Consider the following 22,858-nt stretch of genomic DNA (forward strand, 5'->3'; position numbering starts at 1 on the left):
TAAGTGTAAATAAAATATGTCCTTGATATCCAAGAGCTCAGGTGAGTAGAAAATTAAGATGGAAATAGTGACCATGACAATGTGGAAAGAGGGGTAATGTTAGAAGAGTGAAGAAGGCACAGATTCATCACCTGGAGTGGAGGGGGACTGTCATGGAGAAAATGTTATTTGCACCTGAATGGGAGCTTGGTGGATGGAGGTGGGAGGTGTATTCTGTACAGGGGGAGGGGACACATGCAGAAGGAATAGTTTACTATTCATTTTTTACCTATCAAAAAGGGAGTGAATAATAATAGAATGTCAAATGAACAAAGAATTTAGGGCAGCTGGAGTGTAAGATGAGCATGAGAAGAGATGAAATTAAAGGCATTTGGGACAAACTGCTGAAGGTTCCAAAGGCCATGCTAACATGTTTCAACTTTTCCTATAGGTGACAGTTCTCAGATGTGTTCTGTTACTATTAAATTTTATTATGACAAATTGCAAACATATGAAAGTAGAGAAAATGTATAGTATAATGAGCCAAATCTTCTCACCATCTAACCTCAATAATCTTGAATAGCAGTCATCTCCCTTAACTATCATCAAATGTCCTCGAACATATTTAAGCAGGGAAGTAACACAGCTATACCTCTGTTTTAGAAAGACAAGCCTTTTGGCAATGTGGAAGAGAGCTTGGATGAGAACCTTGGAGGGAAATTCTGCTAGATTGTGACTTAGTAGCCAGCACATACGCAGTCTTCCTCACTTTAGCAGTCCTGTGGCTAGCTGTGACTACATGTTCAATATCATGGAACATAATATCTTTTTTTTTAACATAATATCTTATCAGGGCAATATCATCATACTACTACTACTACAACTATGACTACGACGACGACTACTACTACTACTTCCTTCTTCTTTCCAGCATTGGAGATTGAAGCCAAGGAGCCTCACACACGGTGGGAATGTACTCTACCACTGAGCTACACACCCAGCCTTAATCATATACTTCTGAGGTCAAGAAAGCTAAATACTTCCTCTAGCTCAATTTCTTAGGTAAGATTATATATTAATCCTTGGTAAAGTGAGAAAAATCTTAAAAAATAAAATACATCCAAAATTTTAAAAGCTGAATAGAAAACATGTAGAATGATTCACAAAATGGTATAAATCTGAATTCCATTAACTCATTTTTGTTTTTTATTTCTATTTGTATTTTAACTATTTTACTATATTTGTGCTGGAGGGCTGGGGATTTAGCTCAGTGGTTCCGCCACCTGCCTTGTAAGCACAAGGTCCCGAGTTCGATCCCTGATACCAAAAAAACAAAACAAAACAAAATATATTTGTGCTGGATAAGAATGCTGTGAATATATTTGGAAAAACATGGGATTTTACATAAAATAAAAACTAAAAACCATCGGGCCGGGGATTTAGCTCAGTGGTTCCAGCGCCTGCCTCGCAAGCGCAAGGTCCTGAGTTCAATCCCCAGTACCAAAAAAAAAAAAAACAACCAAAAAACTAAAAACCATGGATAACAATAACTTTATAATCATCATGAATTTATATAACACTTTCATATATTCACTGTTTAGATATAAACATAACTAGCCATTATTTTAGGAAATTCCTTGGTGTATAAAATGGATTAAAAGAGATTGGGGGCAGAAAAATTAAACTTCTTAAGGCCTCTTCTATACACTCACAGGTAGGTTTTTTTTGGTACCGGGGATCGAACTCAGCTCCTTGCATTTGCGCAGCAGGCGGTGAAACCACTGAGCTAAATGCCCAGCCCTACAGGTAGATTATTTATACTGCCTATTTCAAGGAGCTAGCACAGTGATCAAATAATAAATGTGAGAGTACCTTCTGTGAACTGTAAAAATATTTTGTAAGGGTATCATATGCTTTTGGAAAGGGCATGTTTCATTCATGTTAGACTCAAAGAGCTTCAGAACAACCTATTACTCAGAATTTGACAATACTACAATATGAAAGTTAGCTTTACCTGTAGGTAAATATGAAAATCATTCTTTATAAAAGCATTATTCCAAGTAATATTTCAATATGTTGAAAGCAAATCATAATACCAGGTGAAACAAAGTATATGAATTACTCAACTTTAGTAATACAGCAAGTCACAATTTAAACACTTTTTTACACTAACTGACCAGAAAGGTATTTGTAAGAGTGATGTTTTAAGAATACAATAAAAGTTGATTACATGATCATTTTTCTATTTTTAATAGCTTGAGTTTTAAATTTAGAACTGATTTTTCAATATAATGACTGCATTTAAAAATTCATGGCAGGGCTGGGGATTTAGCTCAGTGGTTTTGGCACCTGCCTCGCAAGTGCAAGGTCCCAAGTTCGATCCCCAGTACCAAAAAAAAAAAAATCATGGCAAATTTTTTCTTTTTTTTGGATGACAGATGTAGCTTAGTGGTAAAGTGCTTGCTGACCAGGTGAGAGGCAGCCTTGGGTTTCATCCCCAGAATCAAAAAAATTAGCTATTGATTTAATGAGCAGATTATAATGTAATATACTTACCCTACTTCACTGTCCTGTTCTGCCCGCAGCATAGCAAGCCACTGCTGTTTATACACGGAAGATAGCCATTCTGAAGTATAAACATTAGTTAATAATAGATACAAATAGGAGAATATAGAGGATTTAAACATTATAAGTAGTTGATAAAATTGTGATTATTTTTTATCTTTTTTGGTACCAACAATTGAACTCAGGACCTTGCACTTGCCAGGCAGGCACTGTGCCACTGAGCTACATCTCTGGCCCAAAATTGTTATCATTTCTAATTTTAAGTTTAAAATAACAATATAAAAAGCAGGTAGCTTATATTTTATAAGTATGCTAAAATAATAATGAATTAATGATCTTTGAGGTGTTAAAGGTCATTCAATTGTGTCTCAAACTAGACTTTAGATTACATACATTTAGATTCAATTAGGATTTAAGTCCTTAGTTAAAAGCACATTCTTGAGTTTAATAGTTTATATTAATTTCATCTTGTGAAAAACATTCCTAAAACAATATTTTCAGGTTTTATAAACGTTCTAACAGAAAATTAAATAATGGATTTTCCCTAAGTTATCTGAAAATAGCAATTAATTCATCTTTTAGGAAATAAGCTATCTCTAAATTAGTAGATGAAGACTATACACTCAAGAAATAATTTTGAAAAATCAGACCTGGATACTATTATTAAAAATAAACAATTTTACATGGTGGCACACTCCTGTAATCCTAGCATTCTGGTTAGCTGAGACAGAAGGATTGTAAGTTTGAGGCTAGCTTGGGGAACTTAGTGATTCAGTGAGAGCTTGTCTCAGAATAAAAAAGGGCTGGGCATGTAGTTCAGTGCAAAGGCCCTGGGTTTGATCCCCAGTACTACAAAAACAAAAACAAAAAAAGTCGAGAATAAGAAAAACCAAATAAGTGAATTTAAAGAGTACTCATAGAAAAGGCAGTTATGACTTTTATTTTTATTTTTTGTCTTTTTGAGACAGGGTCTCACTATATTGTTCATGTTGGCCTCCAATTCACAGCAATCCTCCTGCCTCAGCCTCTCAAGTGCTGGGATTCTAAGTGTGCACTACATAAAGTCATTTTTAAAAGTCTGATCCAAAATAGTGTACTGGTTAATAAAATGAAAGAATGGGTGTGGTGGTGCACACCTGTAATCCCAGTATTCTTGGATGCTAAGGCAAGACAATTGAAAATTTGAGCCCAGCCTGGGCAAATTACCAATTTAGTGAGACCTTATCTCAAAATAAAAAATAAAAAATGGGCAGAGAATGTAACTCAGTGTGAAGATCCTGGGTTCAATCCTCAGTTCTGAAAAAAAAAAAACCTAAATAAAATTATAGAACATTTGTATTACAGAATGCTATTTTAATATTCTAGAGAATATTTATGAAATATGATATGGGAAAATAGCTGCCACATATAACATAAAGGCAGAAAATTACCTATGTAGTATGAGTCCACTTGGGCATAAAAATGTATACCTTTTGAGGATTAAGGACAAGTACTTTCTCCATTATCCTTTTCTGTGATATATATTACTGTTATAATCAGAAAAACATACCTTAGAATCATGATCTCATCATGTTCTCTTACCTGAAGGTACTAAAGAATCTTGTTCAATAATTCTTGCAGAAGCCAGATCACTAATAATATACTGTAACCTTAAATGCCTAAATATTGACATAAATGGTTTTCCTTGTTCAGTTTCAAGGAAGGCCACATCTTCAAAATCTAAAAAAATAAAGCAAATAGCCATTTTTCAAATCTATTATTATTGTATTCCTAAATGTTTTTATGATTACACACACACAATACTCCACTAGAATACAAATAAACTAGTTTCAAGATTTTGAAGAATTTTATAAATCTGAAGTGTAAGGATAAAAACAGGGAGATTGGGCCAGGGATTTAGCTCAATGGTTCCGTCACTTGCCTCGCAAGCGCAAGGACCCGAGTTCGATCCCTGGTACCAAAACAAAAAAAACAAAAAAAACAAAAAACAGGGAGATTTAGAAATTGGTGCTAATCAGACCACTGGACTGGGAATTCAGCTGTACACTTTTTTTTTAAACAAAACATTTATTAGTATCTTTTAGATACACATAACTTTCAAGATAGGGAATATGTACCTACACATAATATCTTACTGCTTTTTTTCCCATTCCCCTCCCCTCCCTTTAACCTCTCTTCCCCTCTTTATTTACAAAAACTGTTTCCATTTTTTCCTTCTATTCGCTTTTTTCTTGTCCTTTCTGTCCTTTGCCCTTCCCCCCTCCCTAGCTGTACACTTTTTTGAGAATTTGAAGCTCATAGTGCAACAAGGTAGGAAAGGAAGGTTTGAGAAAAATACATGGACAATTATCTCTCCAGAGTCCCAATCTGACTTTGGGAGAAACAATAACTTGGGAGGATCAGAGCATGGTGACTGTTTAAGAGCAACAATTCAGATAATCCTAGCTAAGGCATTTTTATTTCAATTTTCTCATTGCAAATGAGAGGCTGAATTGGATAATTGCAAGGGTTCTCACTAGATCTAAAAGTCACTCTGTAACTAAGACAGGACCTGATTTTTTTTTTTTTATTAGTACATGTTTGCAATACACAATGGTTACATTCACTACGGGAAATTGGTACACATATATAACACATCTCAATTCTTTTTTTTTCCTTCCCTCCACCCACCCCTCTTATTTTTCTAGCATCAAATTCATTTATAAGACCTTATAAAGCTAATTATCATATATACAGACTAAAAACCCGACCAACAGGCCAAAGAACATATAAAACACGTAAGACAATTGTACTAAATCAAAGTACACTATTAGATTGTCCATGCGGGATTACAATATTTTTTTCTCTCTTTTTTTCCTAAGGTCTCAGTTCTAACAAATTTCATTTTAAAAAAGACGAGTTCTCAGTAAAAATTTCAGGCATACCCTTTTTCCACTTAGAAAACCAGACATCTGTTTCTGTCAAAAGCTGTTTTAAAGATCCATTCCAAGAAGGCACAAGTTGAAGGAACATCCACTAGGTTAAAAATAGTAAGAAAAAAATTACAAGACTTCATCACTTTATGTTTCAAATAGCTCCTACCTTTAAATATAATACCTGAAAAGTTTTAATTTCCATTTAACAAGCAACTAAAAGAAAAATGTAGCACTATTATAAAACATGCTTACAAACTTTAAATTCATCATGGCATTAACTATATACATAGTCCAACAATAAATATGCATCAAGAAATCAATCCCTGAAAAGTATTTACAGTCACAAACACATCTTATTGTATTAAAAGGTAAAGCTTTAAAATACATTAGTAATTTTGTATTAATTTTGTACACAATGCTCTAAGTCAGAAACAAAAGGCTAAAGGCAAAATTATGTAGTGGGAAGAACACAGTAGAGGAGGACTCATAAAACCAGTCCTCTGCCTCCAGCCCGGCACTTAGTAATTATAAATTGTTTTGCTAATTAAAAAGTTTGTGCATAGCAAAGGAAACAACCAACAGACAGGGGACCAATATCTAGAATATATAAGAACTCAAAAATTAGACCCTCAAAATAAAAAGACCCAATCAAAAGTTGGGCAACTGGGCCAGGGATTTAGCTCAGTGGTTCTGCCACCTGCCTTGCAAGCGTAAGGACCCAAGTTTGATCCCTGGTACCAAAACAAAACAAAAACAAAAACAAAAGTTGGGCAACTGAAAGAAACAGACACTTCTCAGAAGAAGTAGTATAAATGGCAATAAATACATGAAAATATGTTCGGCATTTTTGGCCATCAGAGAAATGCAAATAAAAACAACACTGAGGTTCTATCTTATTACAAAAAGAATGGCTATCATTAGGAACTCAAAAAACAACAAAAACTGGGGAGGTTGTAGGGAAAAGGAACACTACACCACACTGTTGGTGAGAATGTAAACTAGTACAACCATTATGGAAATCAGTGTGGAGACTCCTGAAAAAACTAAAAATAGAAATCCATTCAACCCAGCTATTCCCTTCTAGAAAATCCTGAAAAAGTTAAAGACATATTACAGTGACACATGCATACTCGCATTTAGAGCAGCACAAATCATACATAACAGCTATATTTTGGAAACCATAAATCTTTAAATATAGTATTTTGACAGAGAGTTCTGCAACTTACCACGGTTTGTTGTAGGATTTTTCTAATTCATGATGCTGTGTGTGTTCAGACAACCACTGTTTTTCACTTTCAGTATGGTTTCAATAAATTACATGAGATACGTGACACTATTATATAATAAGGTTTGTGTTAGATTATTTTGCCCAACTGTAGCTAATATAAGTGTCTGGGTTGGTGAGGCTAAGCTATGATGTTCAATAGGTTAGATATATTAAGTGCATTTTCAACTTAAGGGTTTATTGGGACATAACCCAATCGTAAGTTAAGGAGCACCTGTAACTCCTCTTCCTTTTCTTACATACATAACCACCCTTTATCACTGGACACTATTAGCTGTTTCCAATTGTTCACTATTATGAGCAATGCTGGGGTGATACCTTTGTATACATCATATTACACCAACACCTTTTTTTTTTTTTGGTACCGGAGATTGAACTCAGGACCTTGCGCTTGCCAGGAAGGCGGCAGAAACACTGAGCTAAATCCCTGGCCACGCCAATACCTTTTTTAGAGCTGTGTATACATCCATCTCCACTTGCATCACAAATAAGTTAGAGGAACCAATGAGCTGTTTCATGACGTTTATACTGGAAAAGATAAAACAGAAGAGTGAGCCGATCTTCTTGAATGGGCTCAATAACTCTGAACATACTAAATATATTTTTGTCAAATGAAAATGTGGAATTAAAAATGACAAGCTTTTTTGCCCAAGACAATGAGTCTTAGTTATTAATATTCTGGAAGTTAGCAATACTTTTAATTCGCAAAGTGTGCTGTGAAATGTCTGTTTTTACACTGATAGGGAAATGATATGCTTTGATTTGTTAAACCAATTACAGCAAGGTCCCAGTAATACAACTTTCAGTATGCACTGTTAAGTGGCAGCCTTCTGTGGCCTTCCTTGCATACAATTCTATGTTAAAACAACAAACAAAACCCCCCCAAAACAAACAAAAAAACCCACAAAAAAAGATACCTCAAAATTCACTAAAACAGCTTTATCTTTAAAGTTATCTATGTGCTAGCTTCAGCAGCACATACAATGATCTTTCATCTCTAAGTTTAAAAGAACTGCTTAGTCATAAAATGTTTTTATTACTATTAAAGAGAATAAGATCAAGAAATGTGTTTTGGGCTGGGGATTTAGCTCAGTGGTTCCGCTGCCTGCCCCGAAAGTGCAAGATCCTCAGTTGGATCCCGGTACCAAAAAAAAAAAAGAAAAGAAATGTGTTTTAGCTTAAATTTCAAGTGGAAATGATACCATCAGTGTTTTTTTCCCTCTTCCTTTAAGCCATAAAAAGAAGAGCTTCTGGGTTTTTTGTTTAGTAATGTGTGTGTGTGTGTGTGTGTGTGTGTGTGTGTGTGTGTGTCCCAATTCTGGAGACTGAACCCAGGGCTGGCCTTCACACTGAGCTACTTCCTTAGCCCTTTAAATTTTTTTTTAAATTTTGAGACAAGGTCTCACTAAGGTGCCCAGGCTGGGCCAGAACTCTTGATCCTCCTGCCTCAGCCTCCTAGAGTGCTGGGATTATAAGGTATGTGGAGCTTCTGAACTTTTTTTGTGTGTGTGTGGAGGAAAAAACCTTTATTACATTTGGGAGCCCCAGTGGGCTCAGAGGAATCTGAGCCTTTTTTTTTTTTTTTTTTTGTGGAGAAGCTTCTGAACTTTTAAGATGACTCCCCTATGATCAGTGATTTTTTTTTTTTCCAATGCTGGGGATGGAATCTGAGGCCATCCCACTGAGCTGTACCTCTAGCACCTTTTTATTTTTTTACTTTCAGACAAGGTCTCACTAAATTGTTAAATTGCCCGTCAGGCTTGGACTTGCAATTTTGCTCAGTCTAGGTTTCTTTTGAAAAAAAGCTCAGTGGGAAATTATGGCTCAGTGTGGTGGTGCATGCCTTAATCCCAGCACTCTGGAGGTTGAGGCAGGAGAATTGCAAGTTTTAGCTCAACTCAGACAACTAAGGGCTGGAGATGTAGCTCAATGCAAAGCCCTTGGTTCAATCCCTAGTATCACCAAGAAAAAAAAAAGGAAGAAAGAAAGAAAAGAAAGGAAAGAAAAAGAAAAGAGAAAAAGAAAAAAATTATGAATGGAAAGAAACAAGTGTTATTTTCAAGTCAAACATACTGCAGGGATTTGTTTATGCCTTGACATCATTAGGTGATGGACAGTTTTCAAACTTGTCTACTGAAGTACCTCTTAAGGCAGAGGAATGAAAAAAAATCCACAAGGTGGTCTCACCATTAAAAAAAAACAACAAAAGAACCCAAGCCAGGCATGGTAATGCAGACCTGTAATCCCAGCATTTGGGAGGCTGAGGCAGGACTGCTCTGAGTTCAAGTCCAGCTTAGGCTACACAGTGAGTTCAAGCCCAGCCTGAACTGCATAGCTAGACTCTGTCTCAAAAAACAAAACCAAATCAAAAATTATAAATTGTATTTTATATTGAGAATTAAAAGAAATCTGAATATTTTATTCCATAATGTATTTAAACATAAAAAATATATACCTCTCTCATACCTTTCTCACTATAAAAACAATGAAACTGACATCTCAGGAAGCAATGCAAGTTAAATCTTTGGTTTTAGATATTCCCTTCAAAATGCCACATACTCCTGATGTTCGTACTCTAAAGCCCTCAAAAGTTCATTTCCACTCTGAGTTTCTCAGATCTATCTCAAATATCTTAGTTTCATTATTATGAAAAGCTCCCTGACACCAGAAAGCATGACACAATCACTTCTGCATCCTTCATAACCCCAAATAGAGTATCTTTAACCTTTAGATTTTCCAAGAGCCCAGCAAAAGTGAGGAAGCACTTGAAACTTAAATAGTCTTATAACAGCAACATATTTTTGTTAAAATTGGTTAATACAATATTATACATTTTATCATTTACAACAAAGAAATTTATGCTACATTTCTTTAGTTTATGGATATAGTCACAGTATCTTTCATTAAACTGTATACTTTTCATGTTCTATAAAAAAAACTTGCATAATTTACCAAATGAAAAATGTTATGTTATTTAAAATTCAAATACCTGAGCTCTTTAAAAAGTTCAACATTCTGATGAGTCATCAAATTGTTTAGAAGCCATTCAAGGCATCTGAAATTACAAAAAGTAATTATTACATTATCTATTATGTAGTTTGAATTTATTAATAAAAAATAGCATTAATCTTGCTATGACATGCTCAAAAGTTTTAGCATAGTAATCTGAAATTAAGTATTGCTTTTGTCAGTAGTTATTAAAGGAATATTCCCTTTATATTAATAAGATCATTTCTAATTAAGAAAGCATCATTCAAGTTGGTGTTAAATGGTTTATGAAAGAGCTTACATATTTCTGTATTTAAAATCTGAAAATAAGTTCTTTACTTCTTTTTTTTTTGGTACTGGGGATTGAACTCAGGACCTTGCGCTTGCAAGGCAGGCGGCAGAACCGCTGAACTAAATCCGACTCCTTTACTTCTTAATAGATAAAAAATTGCCAGTAGTTACATGGATATAATGCCTATTTATACCTACTTTCTTTTTTCATTACTGGGCCTTCACATTGAGCTACATCCCAGCCTTTTAAAATTTTTTATATAGAGACAGGGTCTCACTAAGTGGCTACATTGCTCACGCTGGGCTCAAACTTGCAACTCTCTCACCTCAGCCTCCCAGAGTGCTGAGATTACAGGTGTAAATTATACCTACTCTTTATGTTTAACCCACCCTTGGTCACTTACAAAAACAACATTTCTGAGGAATTTATTAATTAGTCCAAAATCAAAAAGGGACTTTTTAAATAATAAAATTCTATCCCCTATTCTTTTTTCTCCTTCTTTCTTTCTTATAGCTATACACTCTCTTAAGAAATCAAAGCAACCAAATTCCCAGAAGTGAGATGGGAAGAAAAATAAGAAAGGGTAATAACTCACTTTTTCTTTACAGAATCTAATCCATAGGTCCCTGCTGATGTGTAATAGCCACATACAGTTTTCACATTAACTGTTTCCTTCATTGTCTCACCACATTGTTGTATTAAACCATCCTGTAAATATAAATAAGCACTGGAAAGGCCCATTTCATTTGTGAAAAATTAACTCTTGATATGTGCTTTTACATACTAAAAAGGAAAAAAAGGAAGCTAGAAAGAAAACTGATTAAGTGCAGCAAGCCTAAAGTTTGTTTTGTTTTTTTTTTTTGGTACCGGGGATTGAACTCGGGTCCTTGCACTTGTGAGGCAGGCGGCAGAACTACTGAGCTAAATCCCCGGCCCAAGCCTAAGGTTTTTTAATAATCCAATAAAAATATGGAAAGAATTCAGCAAGTATTCAATTAAATACTTGTAACTGGGAAATGGACTTTTTCTGTGGGGCGAATATATTACTATTCTCTTTATTTTCTATTTTTCTGACCTCTGGGACCTTTGCAAATTTCTCTGGCAGCATTGTGTCTAGTCTTTAAATTAAGAACTCTCTACATAATCAGTTAATTAAGTGATGAGCTTTACAACAATATGAATTAGCACTCAATATGAGATGCCCCTAAAATAATTACATTATAGTTCTAAACAACCTACATTTTACTCTAAATTGAACATGCAGGTTTCAAATGAACTATCTTTAATGTATGAAAGAATACTGCCACTTTTTATTGCAATTTCTGAAATATACTCATCATGCAAGTATATTATTAAGTTAGTAAATTGTAAAAATAAGCCAGAAAGCAGATATAGAACATTAAAACTAAAAGGACCCAAGGTATACTTATTTTAAATTAAATACTGAAAGATCAAAATATTTTAAAAATCAAATGATCTCAGCCAAGGATATTTAACAAGCTATTACTTAGTAAATTATTCAAGTAAACCAGTATGTAAATGCTGATAAAAGGAAAATGCTGTTTAAAATAAAACAAGGTTTTTAAACTTACCTAGAAGTGATTCTAGAACCCTCCTATTTCCTCTTTAACATTTCCTCTGTCACTACATCCAGTGAATTATCCTTCCTTAATATCTTAGGTATCTACTCTTTCTTCTCCAAGTTTATTTATACTACCTTACATTAGACCTCATTTGTATTACTGCAATTGGGCTGGGGATTTAGCTCAGTGGTTCTGCCGCCTGCCTTGCAAGTGCAAGGACCTGAGTTCAATCCCCGGTACCCAAAAAAAAAAAAAAAAATCCTCTCCACTGTACTACTGCCATAGATTTTTGGCTCTAATCCTGTACTCACCTTTCTTTCAATTCATTGTGCATATGTTGATCGTGAAGTATTATTTTGAAACATAACATTGTCTTTCCTCTGATTAAAATCATCAAATGGTACTTACATATAAAGGCTAAACTTCCTAGCGATGTATATAGAGACTGATGGGAAACCTATGACACATGTGCCACAGTGGTCTGTTTGTATTACTGAAAGCTCTAAAAGGTTTACCATCACTGGTATAGAGGAACTTTCATAATCTGTCTTTTGGCTCTCTCCCTATATATACATATAATACTTCATACATATGATATTATCATACATATAACATTGGCTAGCACTTATTTTAGCTTTGGGATTGTACAGCAACTCTCCCATTCCACTTTTCCATAAACATTATACTGAGAGCTCCTTGAAGATAGGGATTATGATTTTTGAAAAATTCACAGGTAAAAATTATACAGATTTAGGAACCACAACTTAATTTACCTTTGGTTCTCTAGGCCTAGTTTGACATACTACTTAATACATTTCTGTTGAATGAATAAATCTGTCATTCTACTAGTAGATTAAAATGCACATATAGTACAAAAAAAGTTATTCATAATTAAGAAAGTTTACATAGTAGCATCTGATTTTTTTTGAACTCATGAACTAAACTGGTAATCATAAACCACCCGTGTAACAGTCAAGACCAATGATTAATAGAAATTTGCAAATGAACTTGAGTAAATGTTTTCTACATTATAGCCATACTACACTACACAGAAATAGTTTGCATTCATTTTGCAGACATCATAACCCCCTCAGTAATAGATTAGTTTTGGTTAAGCATTTTAAGTGATTTATAGTAAATGGTATTAATGCATTCCATTTTTACTTTAAAAATTCTAAAAGATAAGCTTTATTTTTGTTTTTAGAAGAGATTATTAACAAAGACACTATTGTAATCTTTTCTGAATAATGTGATACTTACCAACTGCAGCATACAAGCTGCTGCCAAAATGGCAGTGACTCGACTGGGCTTTATTAAGACGTCATCTCGATACAGTGACCCAAAAGCAACTTGCAGTGCTGCAAGCAAAATACACATGTAGGATGAAATAAAAGCAATTAATTACATAGAAAAGATTACTGTAAAAATAACAATAATTGTTTTCACACACAAAGACATCTGTCTAAATCTGGTATGTACATAAAAGGATCAGAGAAATGTCACCATTAAAATGGTAGTAATGGTTATTGATTGATGGTGTTAATATAATAACAATGTTATAACTTTTTCTATTCTACCAAATCTAATTGCATTCTTCTACATCAAATCTTGGCAGTAGTTAGGATCAGAACTCACACACCCTGGAAGAAGTTTTATAAGATGGCCCTAAGTAAAGCAATCATTAAATCCAGCCATACAGACTCAATGATAAACTTAATTCTGCCTCTTTTGTGCTTTGCCACTGGGGAACATAGTAAGGGAGTAATGTAATACACAGCTACAGCACTGTCTATCCCACACCCACTCGCGGCATCCCTCCCTAAACCTATTCCCCCCTTCCTCCACCCCCCAGCTATCCAAACCTGGTCACTCTCCTCTCCATTGCCCTCTCAAAAATGTCCTTCATGATTCTCAATATCTGTAAACACTCAAGTTTTCTCTTTGTCTGTGTACTGGACACTGGGTACTTCTATTAATGAGGAGAGCAGAAGTACTGAATTAGGAATAAGGACAGCCACAGTCTGATTGTGGAGTCACTAACTGCTTGGAGATCCAAAACAAGTCCCTTAACTCCTGTAAGCCTCAGTAATATAAAATAACATCGGTTACATGACCATTCCTTTATTATTCAGGAAAGATCTATTAATTTAAAAATTTTTTAAAAGATCACATAATTTTAGTAAGTGATACTTTTTCTTCCTTCCTCCTACAACCTAAACCATATCCTGGGCAGACATTTACAAAGATAAGTAAACAGATTCACAAAGCCCACATGAGTAAAGAATAGGATGATGAAGAACAGAACTGATAAACTATGGGTGTATATTAATACAAAATTATCACCTTCAGGTGTTAAATGGAGCTTTATCCCTAGCCAGTGAGGTTAAAATATGCATGTACTACCAAAGGAATAAAAAGGTCGTTTTTTATGATTTTTTCATAAAAGGAGATAGATAGTACCTTCTATATCAATATTCTGGTCAGGAATCTCCAGTTCAATAATATTCATGCTGGATTCTTTCCAAGAACCACTGAACATACTAGAGAAGTAGCCTGACTTTAAAAAAAAAAAAAAAAAAGCACCAATGATTATCCAGTACTTTGTCTTCCAAGTTATTTTCCCATTTCTAACTTCAAGCAACTATTCTATCAAAACTGATTCACCATATTATTTCAAGAGAAAAGGAACTGCTAAATATGTGTATAGGAGGAAAGAAATTAAGACAAGTTTATTATTAGGTGTATCAAAATACATTTAGTTTAGAAATATTTTAACAATAAAGCAAATTCTTATTACTATCCAAATTGAATTCTCACATTACTATTTGAATCTGGTTAGCTTTTTATTTAAACAATTTCTGAGTATACTATATATAGGTTTTCCTTCTCAATGAAGTTCTAAATTCAAGTTTAAAAACTGTATTATATATTTAAGTATCTCTTACAAACATATGACAATACACAAAGTGGATACACAATAATGAACCGAGGGAAGGGAAGAGGAACCAAAAGTATTCAAGTTGCTAAATCTTTACTGTGCCTCAGTAAGGCTTCAGACCAGACCCAAGTCAGCACTAAAAGGATACTCCCCAAAGAAATCAGAAGAAAACCAAATTTAGTTTTTTGTAATCAGAAATATCCAGAGTGGACTTGAATCCCAGGAAAGGTCCTAGAATGGATTAAGTCCTTAGTTACTTCCTAGATAGCATCTCTCATAATTAGAATTACAGTACTATAGAATGGAACGAATATTAAGAAATTTACTTTTTAAATGTTACTAAATATTTATTATAGTCACCCTTTTGTATCTGTGGGGGAACTGTATCCAGGACACTCTGCAGATACCAAAATCTGTAGATGAGCAAGTCTCTTATGTTTGCATATATCCTATACGTATCCTCTTATATACTTTAAGTCATTTGCAGATTATTTATAATCCCTAATATGATGTAAATGTTACACAAATCACTGGTTATGATTTTTAAGGGGATAATGAGAAAAAATGTCTGTATATGTTCAGTACTGATGCAATTTTCTTTTTTCTGAGTATTTTTAATCCATCGTTGGTTCCACCTATGGATATGAACCCATGGATATGGACAGCCAACTGTACATAGAAGGCCCTATGATACAGGAGAAAATAAAAGATATTTCTGTCCTATGAGGGCTTATATTGTACCATGTGGCTTGAATTAAAATCAACTCCATTTCCATGAGAGGTAAAGTGGTTGTTTCTTGTTAATTTTTATTTTATTATTTATTTTTTTGTGGTACTGAGTACTGAGTCCAGGGGTGCTCTACCACTGAGCTAGATCTCCAGCCCTTTTCATTTTTTATTTGGAGATAAGGTCTTGCTAAACTGTCCACGCTGGTCTCTAACTTGTGATATGCCTGCCTCAGCCTCCCAAGTAGCTGGGATCATAAGCATGTGCCACTGTGCTCAGTAAGAGGTAAAGTTTTAACAGAGGCATTCTCACCCGTAAGTTAGCAAAACTGAGAGTTTTTTTCCAGAGATTTAAAAGATATGGACCATATCCATAGGTTAAGGCCAACAATCTGATATGTTCTTTGGACTACATATATTCCTCAAGTCAAAGTAAACTTGTTTAAAGAATAAAAAAACCTTATGATTAAAATGAGAGAGAAGGGCTGGGGATTTAGCTCAGAGGTGCCACTACTTGCCTCAATAGCACAAGGTCCCAAGTTTGATCCTCAGTACCAAAAAAAAAAAAGAGAGAGAGAGAAATTCCTTTTCAAATGTTTTTCCTAAAAAATCCTATACTATAATGCCTTAATTATGTAATTATTCTCAGACAGTAGAGAGGAAAAAACATAACTTCCACAGGACTAGGACTGTTCACTGTTTTATTCCCAGTTCTTAAAACAATGCCTAGCACACACACGTAGGGAGAGAATAAATGAATATAATATTTGAACCATTAGAGCAACACTTTCATTCTTTGAAAGTCTGAATCTCTTACATGGGTAGCAGAAAAATTTTCAGCACAAAAGTCAAATAGGTATATCAGCTAACTGTGTTAGTTGTTGTATTTGTGGGCCAGGGATTTTAGCTCAGTGGTTTCGCCGTCTGCTGCGCAAGCGCAAGGACCCGAGTTCGATCTCCAGTACCAAAAAAAAAAAAAGAAAGTTAGTTGCTGTATTTGTGGTCTTTAACTCAACAAGATTATTTGGGAGAGAAGGAAAAATGTCAAGAACTTTCCATTCAACTTCAACTATGAAGTGACATCTCAAGATGAATTTATTCAATGTGAATAATCATCAAGAAAGAAATTCAGCAATCTTAACTTTAAGGTTAAAACATTTTCTCCCAGCTTCCCCATTTCATAAATAGAAAGCACCAAAACAAGCACTTTATTCAAGTAATGACAAAGAAATGATGCTGGGCTATTATAACAAAAAAGTTTAAATGTTTTCTATCCAAACTAAATTTTCACTAATAACATTTGCCTCTTTCCAATAGACTTTTTATCAGATATATGAAAAAATTACTGTTGAAGGCAATGAGAAAGATCATGACTTAAAAGAATTTTGAGTTTTTTTTAAAGTAATTACCTGGTTAGTCAATAGAAGAATAAAATACTTACTTGACATAAATATATTTTATGTAAGCTCCACTCTTCTCCTAGAGCACAAATCTTTATGTCACTATTTTCACCATTCAAAAACAATGTTTGATAAATATATTTGGATGTACTCTTTAATTTTTTCCTGTTAAAAGAAATGCAAAAGTTACATATACAAAACTGAGTGCTTTTCTGATTTTGCATAAATTACAAAATATTCCTTTTGTTCAGTTTCTATTAGAGCCAGCTTATGCACTGTGCAAAAGGATAGAGACAGATATTCACATGTGTTAATGACTGGAGGAGTACATAAGATAACAGTGGTGATCTCAGGGGTACTCACAGGAGGGATAACAATGGATAGATGGAAGCAGCATGAGAGAGAGATCTTTATATACTTTCTATAAATTTTTTATTTTTGAATTAACTTAATTACACAGTCAATAAACTAAGATGGTTAAGTCAGCATGGTGGGTTTTGCTTTTCTGATTTAGAAACCAGCACTATGGAAAATCTCAGTGTAACTATACATAATAATTATGTAAAATTATTATACTATATAATTATTATCTGCAACACAAACATCACCTACTACATCCATGAACCTATTGGATTTCTGCAAAGGATATAACGGAAAGCAAGAGTTCATTTAAAAAATCTGGAAATCACTGAGTAAAATGATTCAGCAAATAAGAAAAGGGTGGGCAGAAGCTGATTAATTTTTTAAATTCCTGACCAATTCTGACACCTTTCCTAGTGGTTAAAAAAGCCTGTAGATCTCTTTTTAGAGATAAAGTAGTAATTGTTTCAGATGGAGTCTTAAACCAGCATATTTACTACCTCTTCCCAACGTATGTTAAAAACAATAGCACAGGTAAGCTAGACATGGTAGAGTACCCCTATAGTTCCAGCCTCTTGGGAGCTTGGTATAGGAAAACTTCTTAAGCCTAGGAGTTTGGGGCCAGCTTGGGCAACAAAGCGAGCCCCCGTCCCAAAATAAACTGAAAAATAAATAAATAAATAAACAGCACATGGTTTGGTGCTGTAGATATCTGAGTTGGAGTCCCATGTCCCCCATAGTTCAGTTTCCCCAGCTGTACAAGGAGGATCAATAATAACAGTATCCATTTCATTGAGCTATTATGAGAAATAAATGAGACAATGTAGTTTCTGGTTCTTGATAGCAAAATGAATACATGTTTCCTTCTCATTTCTCCCCAAATCACATTAAAGAGTAAGAATATAAAAGAAATAAGTCTGCAATAGCAAAAATGTGAGAATAGGCCCATCACCTGATGAGATTTCAAGGGATATAGAAATTAGAAAATAGACTGGAATGAAAAAGAGCAGTGAAAAAACCATAGTCCAAAATATGGATAGAGGTTAAGCCTATGTGCCCTTTAGAACTGTGGGGTTTCAGGGAAACAAAAGATGGAAGTGAAAAGTGGGGCAGGAAATAGGGAAATTTGCTCACCTAATGACCTCCCTCAGGCTCTTATGAACACAGAGTACAGACACCCAGGTAAAAAGACTCCAAGGTTTTCTACAAAGAAATAGAACAAACCTACCAGGAAGACCTAAGGCTTTTGTATAGCTGTTGGTCCTCCAGAAAAAGGAGTCCTCATTTTGGCATTTTAGGAGTCTATTCTGTGCACCAAAACAATTGGAGGTTGGGGATGTGGCTCTGTGAACACTTGCCTAGCATGTGCTAGGACCTGGGTTCAATCCCTAGCAACACACAAACATCTGCAGCACCACAGCAAACTCAGAGAGATATGTGGACTATTTTATTGTTTTGTTTTGAGACAAAGATTTGGTATGTAGTTCAGGTTGGCCTTGAACTCACAAAGTAGCCCAGTCTGGCCTCAAACTCACACTGATCCTCCTGCCTCTGCCTCCAGAGTGCTGGGATTATAGGCCTGTATACCACAATGCCCAGCTTATGTGGACTATTTTATTTTATTTTATTCAGTACCAGGAATCGACCTCAGAACCTTGCTCTTGCAAGTCAGGTGCAGCACCACTGAGCTACATCCCTGGCCATGTTATTTTAAATCTGAAAGACATATAAAATCTTTCAGACAACATAATCTACTACCTTTAAGTTGTGTGAACCTAAAAGAAGGTTATTACTTTTCCATGAAGGGTAACATGAAAAAAATTACAGAAACACTAAGGGTGCTACGAACCCAGAGCATCTGGTACTCTCTGTTCTAAAACGAAGTATACCGCCACCCCTCCCCAACCAAATCTAACTCAGGCAGTCTTCCTACTCAAAATAATCAGCTACTCATCCTTAAATATAAGAGGACAACCAAGTACCACCCAAAGTAAGGAAAATCAGGAGGGAGGGAGGGAAGGAAGAGGGCAAGGAGGAAGGATTCACAGAGAGGGGAGGAGGAGGGGAAGGAAGACACAGAAACAAAGAGGGAGGGAAAGAGACCGACAGACGGAGACAAAGAGGGAGGGAAACTGACCCCACCTCAGAGGAAATATATACTGTAATTTACGGGAAACTTAAAAATCTTTCTCATTCATATATCTAGAGATCTCAGATTATTGCATCTATAAAATAATAAGATGCTATGATAGAGGATTACTCAGAAAAAGAGCCCTTTGAGACTAGTATATGAGTCTCTAGATTATAAAGATCTATCAATTACCAAGGCCATCAAAAGAATCACACTTAGGTATATTTTAGTTCAATTCAAAAGTACCAAAGAATAAGCTTCCAAAAGTTCCAGAGAGGGGAGACAAAGTCACCTAGAAGAAAATTAGATTAGGGTCAAATCTTTCATCCATGCTGTATACCAGAAGACAATAAAGAATATCATCAGTGATATGAAAAATTACTATAGAGTTCCCCATCCAGTCAAAGGATGAATAAAGTAAGACAATAAATTTATATTTAGATACTGTATACATAAATTGTCCCTTTTTGTACTCTTTCATGAGAAAATATTGGAAGACGTAGTTCATTAAAATGAATGAGAAAAAAGATACAGGCCACAGAAAACAGTGGATCCAATCCTAGACATGGGATGAAAATAAGTCCCAGAATAAGAACAAATTCAAATGGTTTTGAAAAAGAAGATGGAGAAACCCTAGAGAAAGGTCCAGGGTTTGGAGGAGATGGATTCTATCCAAGTGTATTTCAAAAGATAGAAAAGCCTGAAGATACAATGAAGAAATACTCTTTTGTCAACAGGAGAGAAAAAGACAGAAACTAGGACAATAAAAAAGCAACACAAAAAAGGTACTGTACAAATAAAACACAAACAAAAATGGCCCAACTTTAAGCCTTTGATGAGATTTAAGAAGTGTCCACGTAAGCACGAGGTTAGAAAATTTCTCCCTTTGAACAGAAATTTCTCCCTTTCCTAACACTGGGCCCATTAAATATGATTTTTAATTCTAGCACACTACTTGACTGAAGTGAACAATCTTTATAGTTATAATAAATACTATTTACTAGTTTCTATTTTTAGAGCCAATCTATGAACAAAATACTGAAGATATGGTTGCAGAACAGTGAATTTTACAGGTTCTGTTAATGTAAAAAGACATGCAAAAAAAAAAAAAAGTAAGACATGCAGTTAACAAAAGGTATGAAGTGGAAGGCAAGCCTAGAAGTTAAAGTTTCTGCTGAGGTGAAAAAGCACAACAGATAACCTTAGGAAGTATATATCGGTGTCAACACACAAAATTACAGGTACTAATATTTTTTTTATACCCTTCAGCTATGCAGGGCTGAATAAGTCAGTTATCTTCCACTAATACACATACACTATATTCTGACACACATTTTCCAATAATGTTTTGCTTTAAAACTTTCTATTCTGGTTCACCAGTGTAGTCTCAGGGTTGGCAAATCTTTCTGTGAAGGTCTAGATCAGTGGTGAACCTATGGCACACATGCTGCAGCAGGCACAGAGTTCTCTATGTCAGTGTGCAAGCCAAGTTGCCCTAGCCAAGGTTTGACAAATTATCAGCAACAAATTAGCAGCATGCATTCAACAGCAAAGATCACATTAATTGTGTAGTCACATCAAATGCAAAATTTACCTTTCAATAAAAAGCTATTTGTACCATTAAAAGCTTTGTTATTGTGTTTTTCTTTTAAGACAAAAGATGCTAACGTATGAGTTGTTTTTTTCTAAACTAAAACCTCAATATTCAGGTTTAATTGCAGTGCTGGCACTTTGCAATAAGTAAGTGGGTTTTGGGTTGCAGTTGAGCACTCCATCTCTAAAAAGTTCGCCATCACTGGTCTAGGTAGTATCTTCAGCTAATGTGGCCCAGATGGCCTCCAAAGAATTTTGTTTGCACCCCTGCTTGCCAGCCTTAGACCTACCACACTTAGGGAACTTTTTCACCACCCACTGGGCTATAACTATAACTCCTGTAACAACATGTGAATCTCAGACTGGGATGGGAGGGCCCAATTTCAAATTTGAACCTTAGATGTCCTACCTAAGCTCTACATGTAGTGGCTGCTTGTATTTTCTATTCCTGTATTTTTTTGTTTTGTTTTGTTTTTTTTGGTACCCGAGATCGAACTCGGGTCCTTGCGCTTGAGAGGCAGGCGATGGAACCACTATGCCAAATCCCCAGCCCCTCCTGTATGTTTTTTTAGAGCTCTCTTTACCTTACTGTTTTGCCCTTAATAGTTAATTCCATTAATAATGCTTATATTAAAATTTCTCTGTTCAAATTACTGTTTAGTTTCTCTTTCAAGTGGGTCGTGACATATATTTCAGTAAATAAATGTATGTGTTTGAAATAGTAATCAAAAGGTAGAGACTGTCTGATTGGATAAAATAAATGCAAAATCCAACTACATGATGTTTATGTGATATCTACCTTAAATATATGAAGACAGATAGGCATGAATGGATGGGAAAAGGTACACTATTCAAATATCAGGGCCGGGGATGTGGCTTAGTGGTTCTGCCACTTGCCTCGCAAGTGCAAGGACCCGAGTTCGATCCCCGGTACGGAAAAAAAAAAAAAAAATCACAAATATCAAAAGAAAGTGATATAGGGAAAGGGATTTAGCTCAGTGGTTCCAATGCCTGCCTCACAAGCGCAAGGTCCCGAGTTTGATGCCGGGTCCCCCCCCCCCCAAAAGAATGCAGTATGTCTGTTACCAGGAATAAAGAAGTATGAACATTTTATAATGATAAACGGATCGATTCATCAAAGAGATATAATATTTACTGAAGGCATGCATTCCAGGCACTGTGTTCATTCTCAGATTTGTGCAACTTTTATAAGACAGTATTAATAAATTCATTTACATATGAGGAAAAGAAAGATATCAAGCGAACAATTCAGATAAAAACTTAATCTGAGCTCTTAAAACTATGCTGCATTAAAAAAAAACTATGCTGCATTGAGCTAATTAAACAAAACAAAACAAAACAAAAAAAACTATGCTGCATTGACTCTAATAAAAAGGTTACTGAAAAATATTCACAGTAGGGGTCCACTTTTGTAAATAAACACAAACATTCACGGGTAAAAGTGATATTAAAAGTTTTGTAAACCAAACTATTAACAGTTTTATCGTTAAGAGCTAGCTCTACCACTGAACTACACTCTCAGCGCCTGTACTTTTTTTTCAATAATAAATACGTAACACTTGTGCAGCAAAATTTTTTGAGTAATTTAATGTTTTGTTTTTAAAATTCCATCTATGACTACAACGACCGAAAAAAAAGAAAAAAACAGACAGCAACCAGATTGTTTATGTGAAACTATATTCTACTGGAAACTACATACTATTTCAGAGACAATTATTTTGTTTTTCAACACCCCCCACCCCCCCCGCAAAAAAAAGGTAAAGCAAGTTGTCGCAACCTTCTGCAAATCCGGTCAACGACTTCAACTGCTACAGACTTTGGAAGACTGTTCCTATTAGGAACAAATGCACATCACTGATAAATTCACCTTTACAGTTAAGAACAACTGTGGGTAATTATTTCCCCTTCGCTGACAACAAAGGTGTCCATCTCACACACTACTTGTACCTCTCAGTACTATTTAAGGCAACCGGATGCAAAACAATTTATTCTGCGGCTACCCACACTCAAGAGGGCAAAGGTGTACCAAGAAAGGCCAGCTGATCAGTCGTCTCCAGGGATCAAAGAGACGCATGCTTGGCG

General features: G+C 35.1%; 1 protein-coding gene across 1 annotated transcript in view; it reads right to left on the reverse strand.

The window, feature by feature from the left end:
• The window catches only part of Gmcl1 (germ cell-less 1, spermatogenesis associated), a 37,078-nt gene that overhangs the window by 13,553 nt on the left and 667 nt on the right, over positions 1-22,858 (reverse strand). The window contains exons 2-10 of the mRNA XM_004849922.3: positions 16,713-16,836; positions 14,068-14,164; positions 12,868-12,965; positions 10,620-10,732; positions 9,734-9,799; positions 7,188-7,272; positions 5,469-5,559; positions 4,126-4,263; positions 2,536-2,605 (exon numbers count right to left, since the gene is read on the reverse strand). Of these exons, the coding sequence (XP_004849979.1) occupies positions 2,536-2,605; positions 4,126-4,263; positions 5,469-5,559; positions 7,188-7,272; positions 9,734-9,799; positions 10,620-10,732; positions 12,868-12,965; positions 14,068-14,164; positions 16,713-16,836 (882 nt within the window). The remainder of the gene's footprint in view (positions 1-2,535; positions 2,606-4,125; positions 4,264-5,468; positions 5,560-7,187; positions 7,273-9,733; positions 9,800-10,619; positions 10,733-12,867; positions 12,966-14,067; positions 14,165-16,712; positions 16,837-22,858) is intronic.

The sequence above is a fragment of the Heterocephalus glaber genome, unplaced genomic scaffold (genome assembly GCF_053883595.1).
Source record: "Heterocephalus glaber isolate CG9 unplaced genomic scaffold, H.glaber_assembly_v1.0 deba00001456, whole genome shotgun sequence".
In the NCBI taxonomy this organism is placed as follows: Eukaryota; Metazoa; Chordata; class Mammalia; order Rodentia; family Bathyergidae; genus Heterocephalus; species Heterocephalus glaber.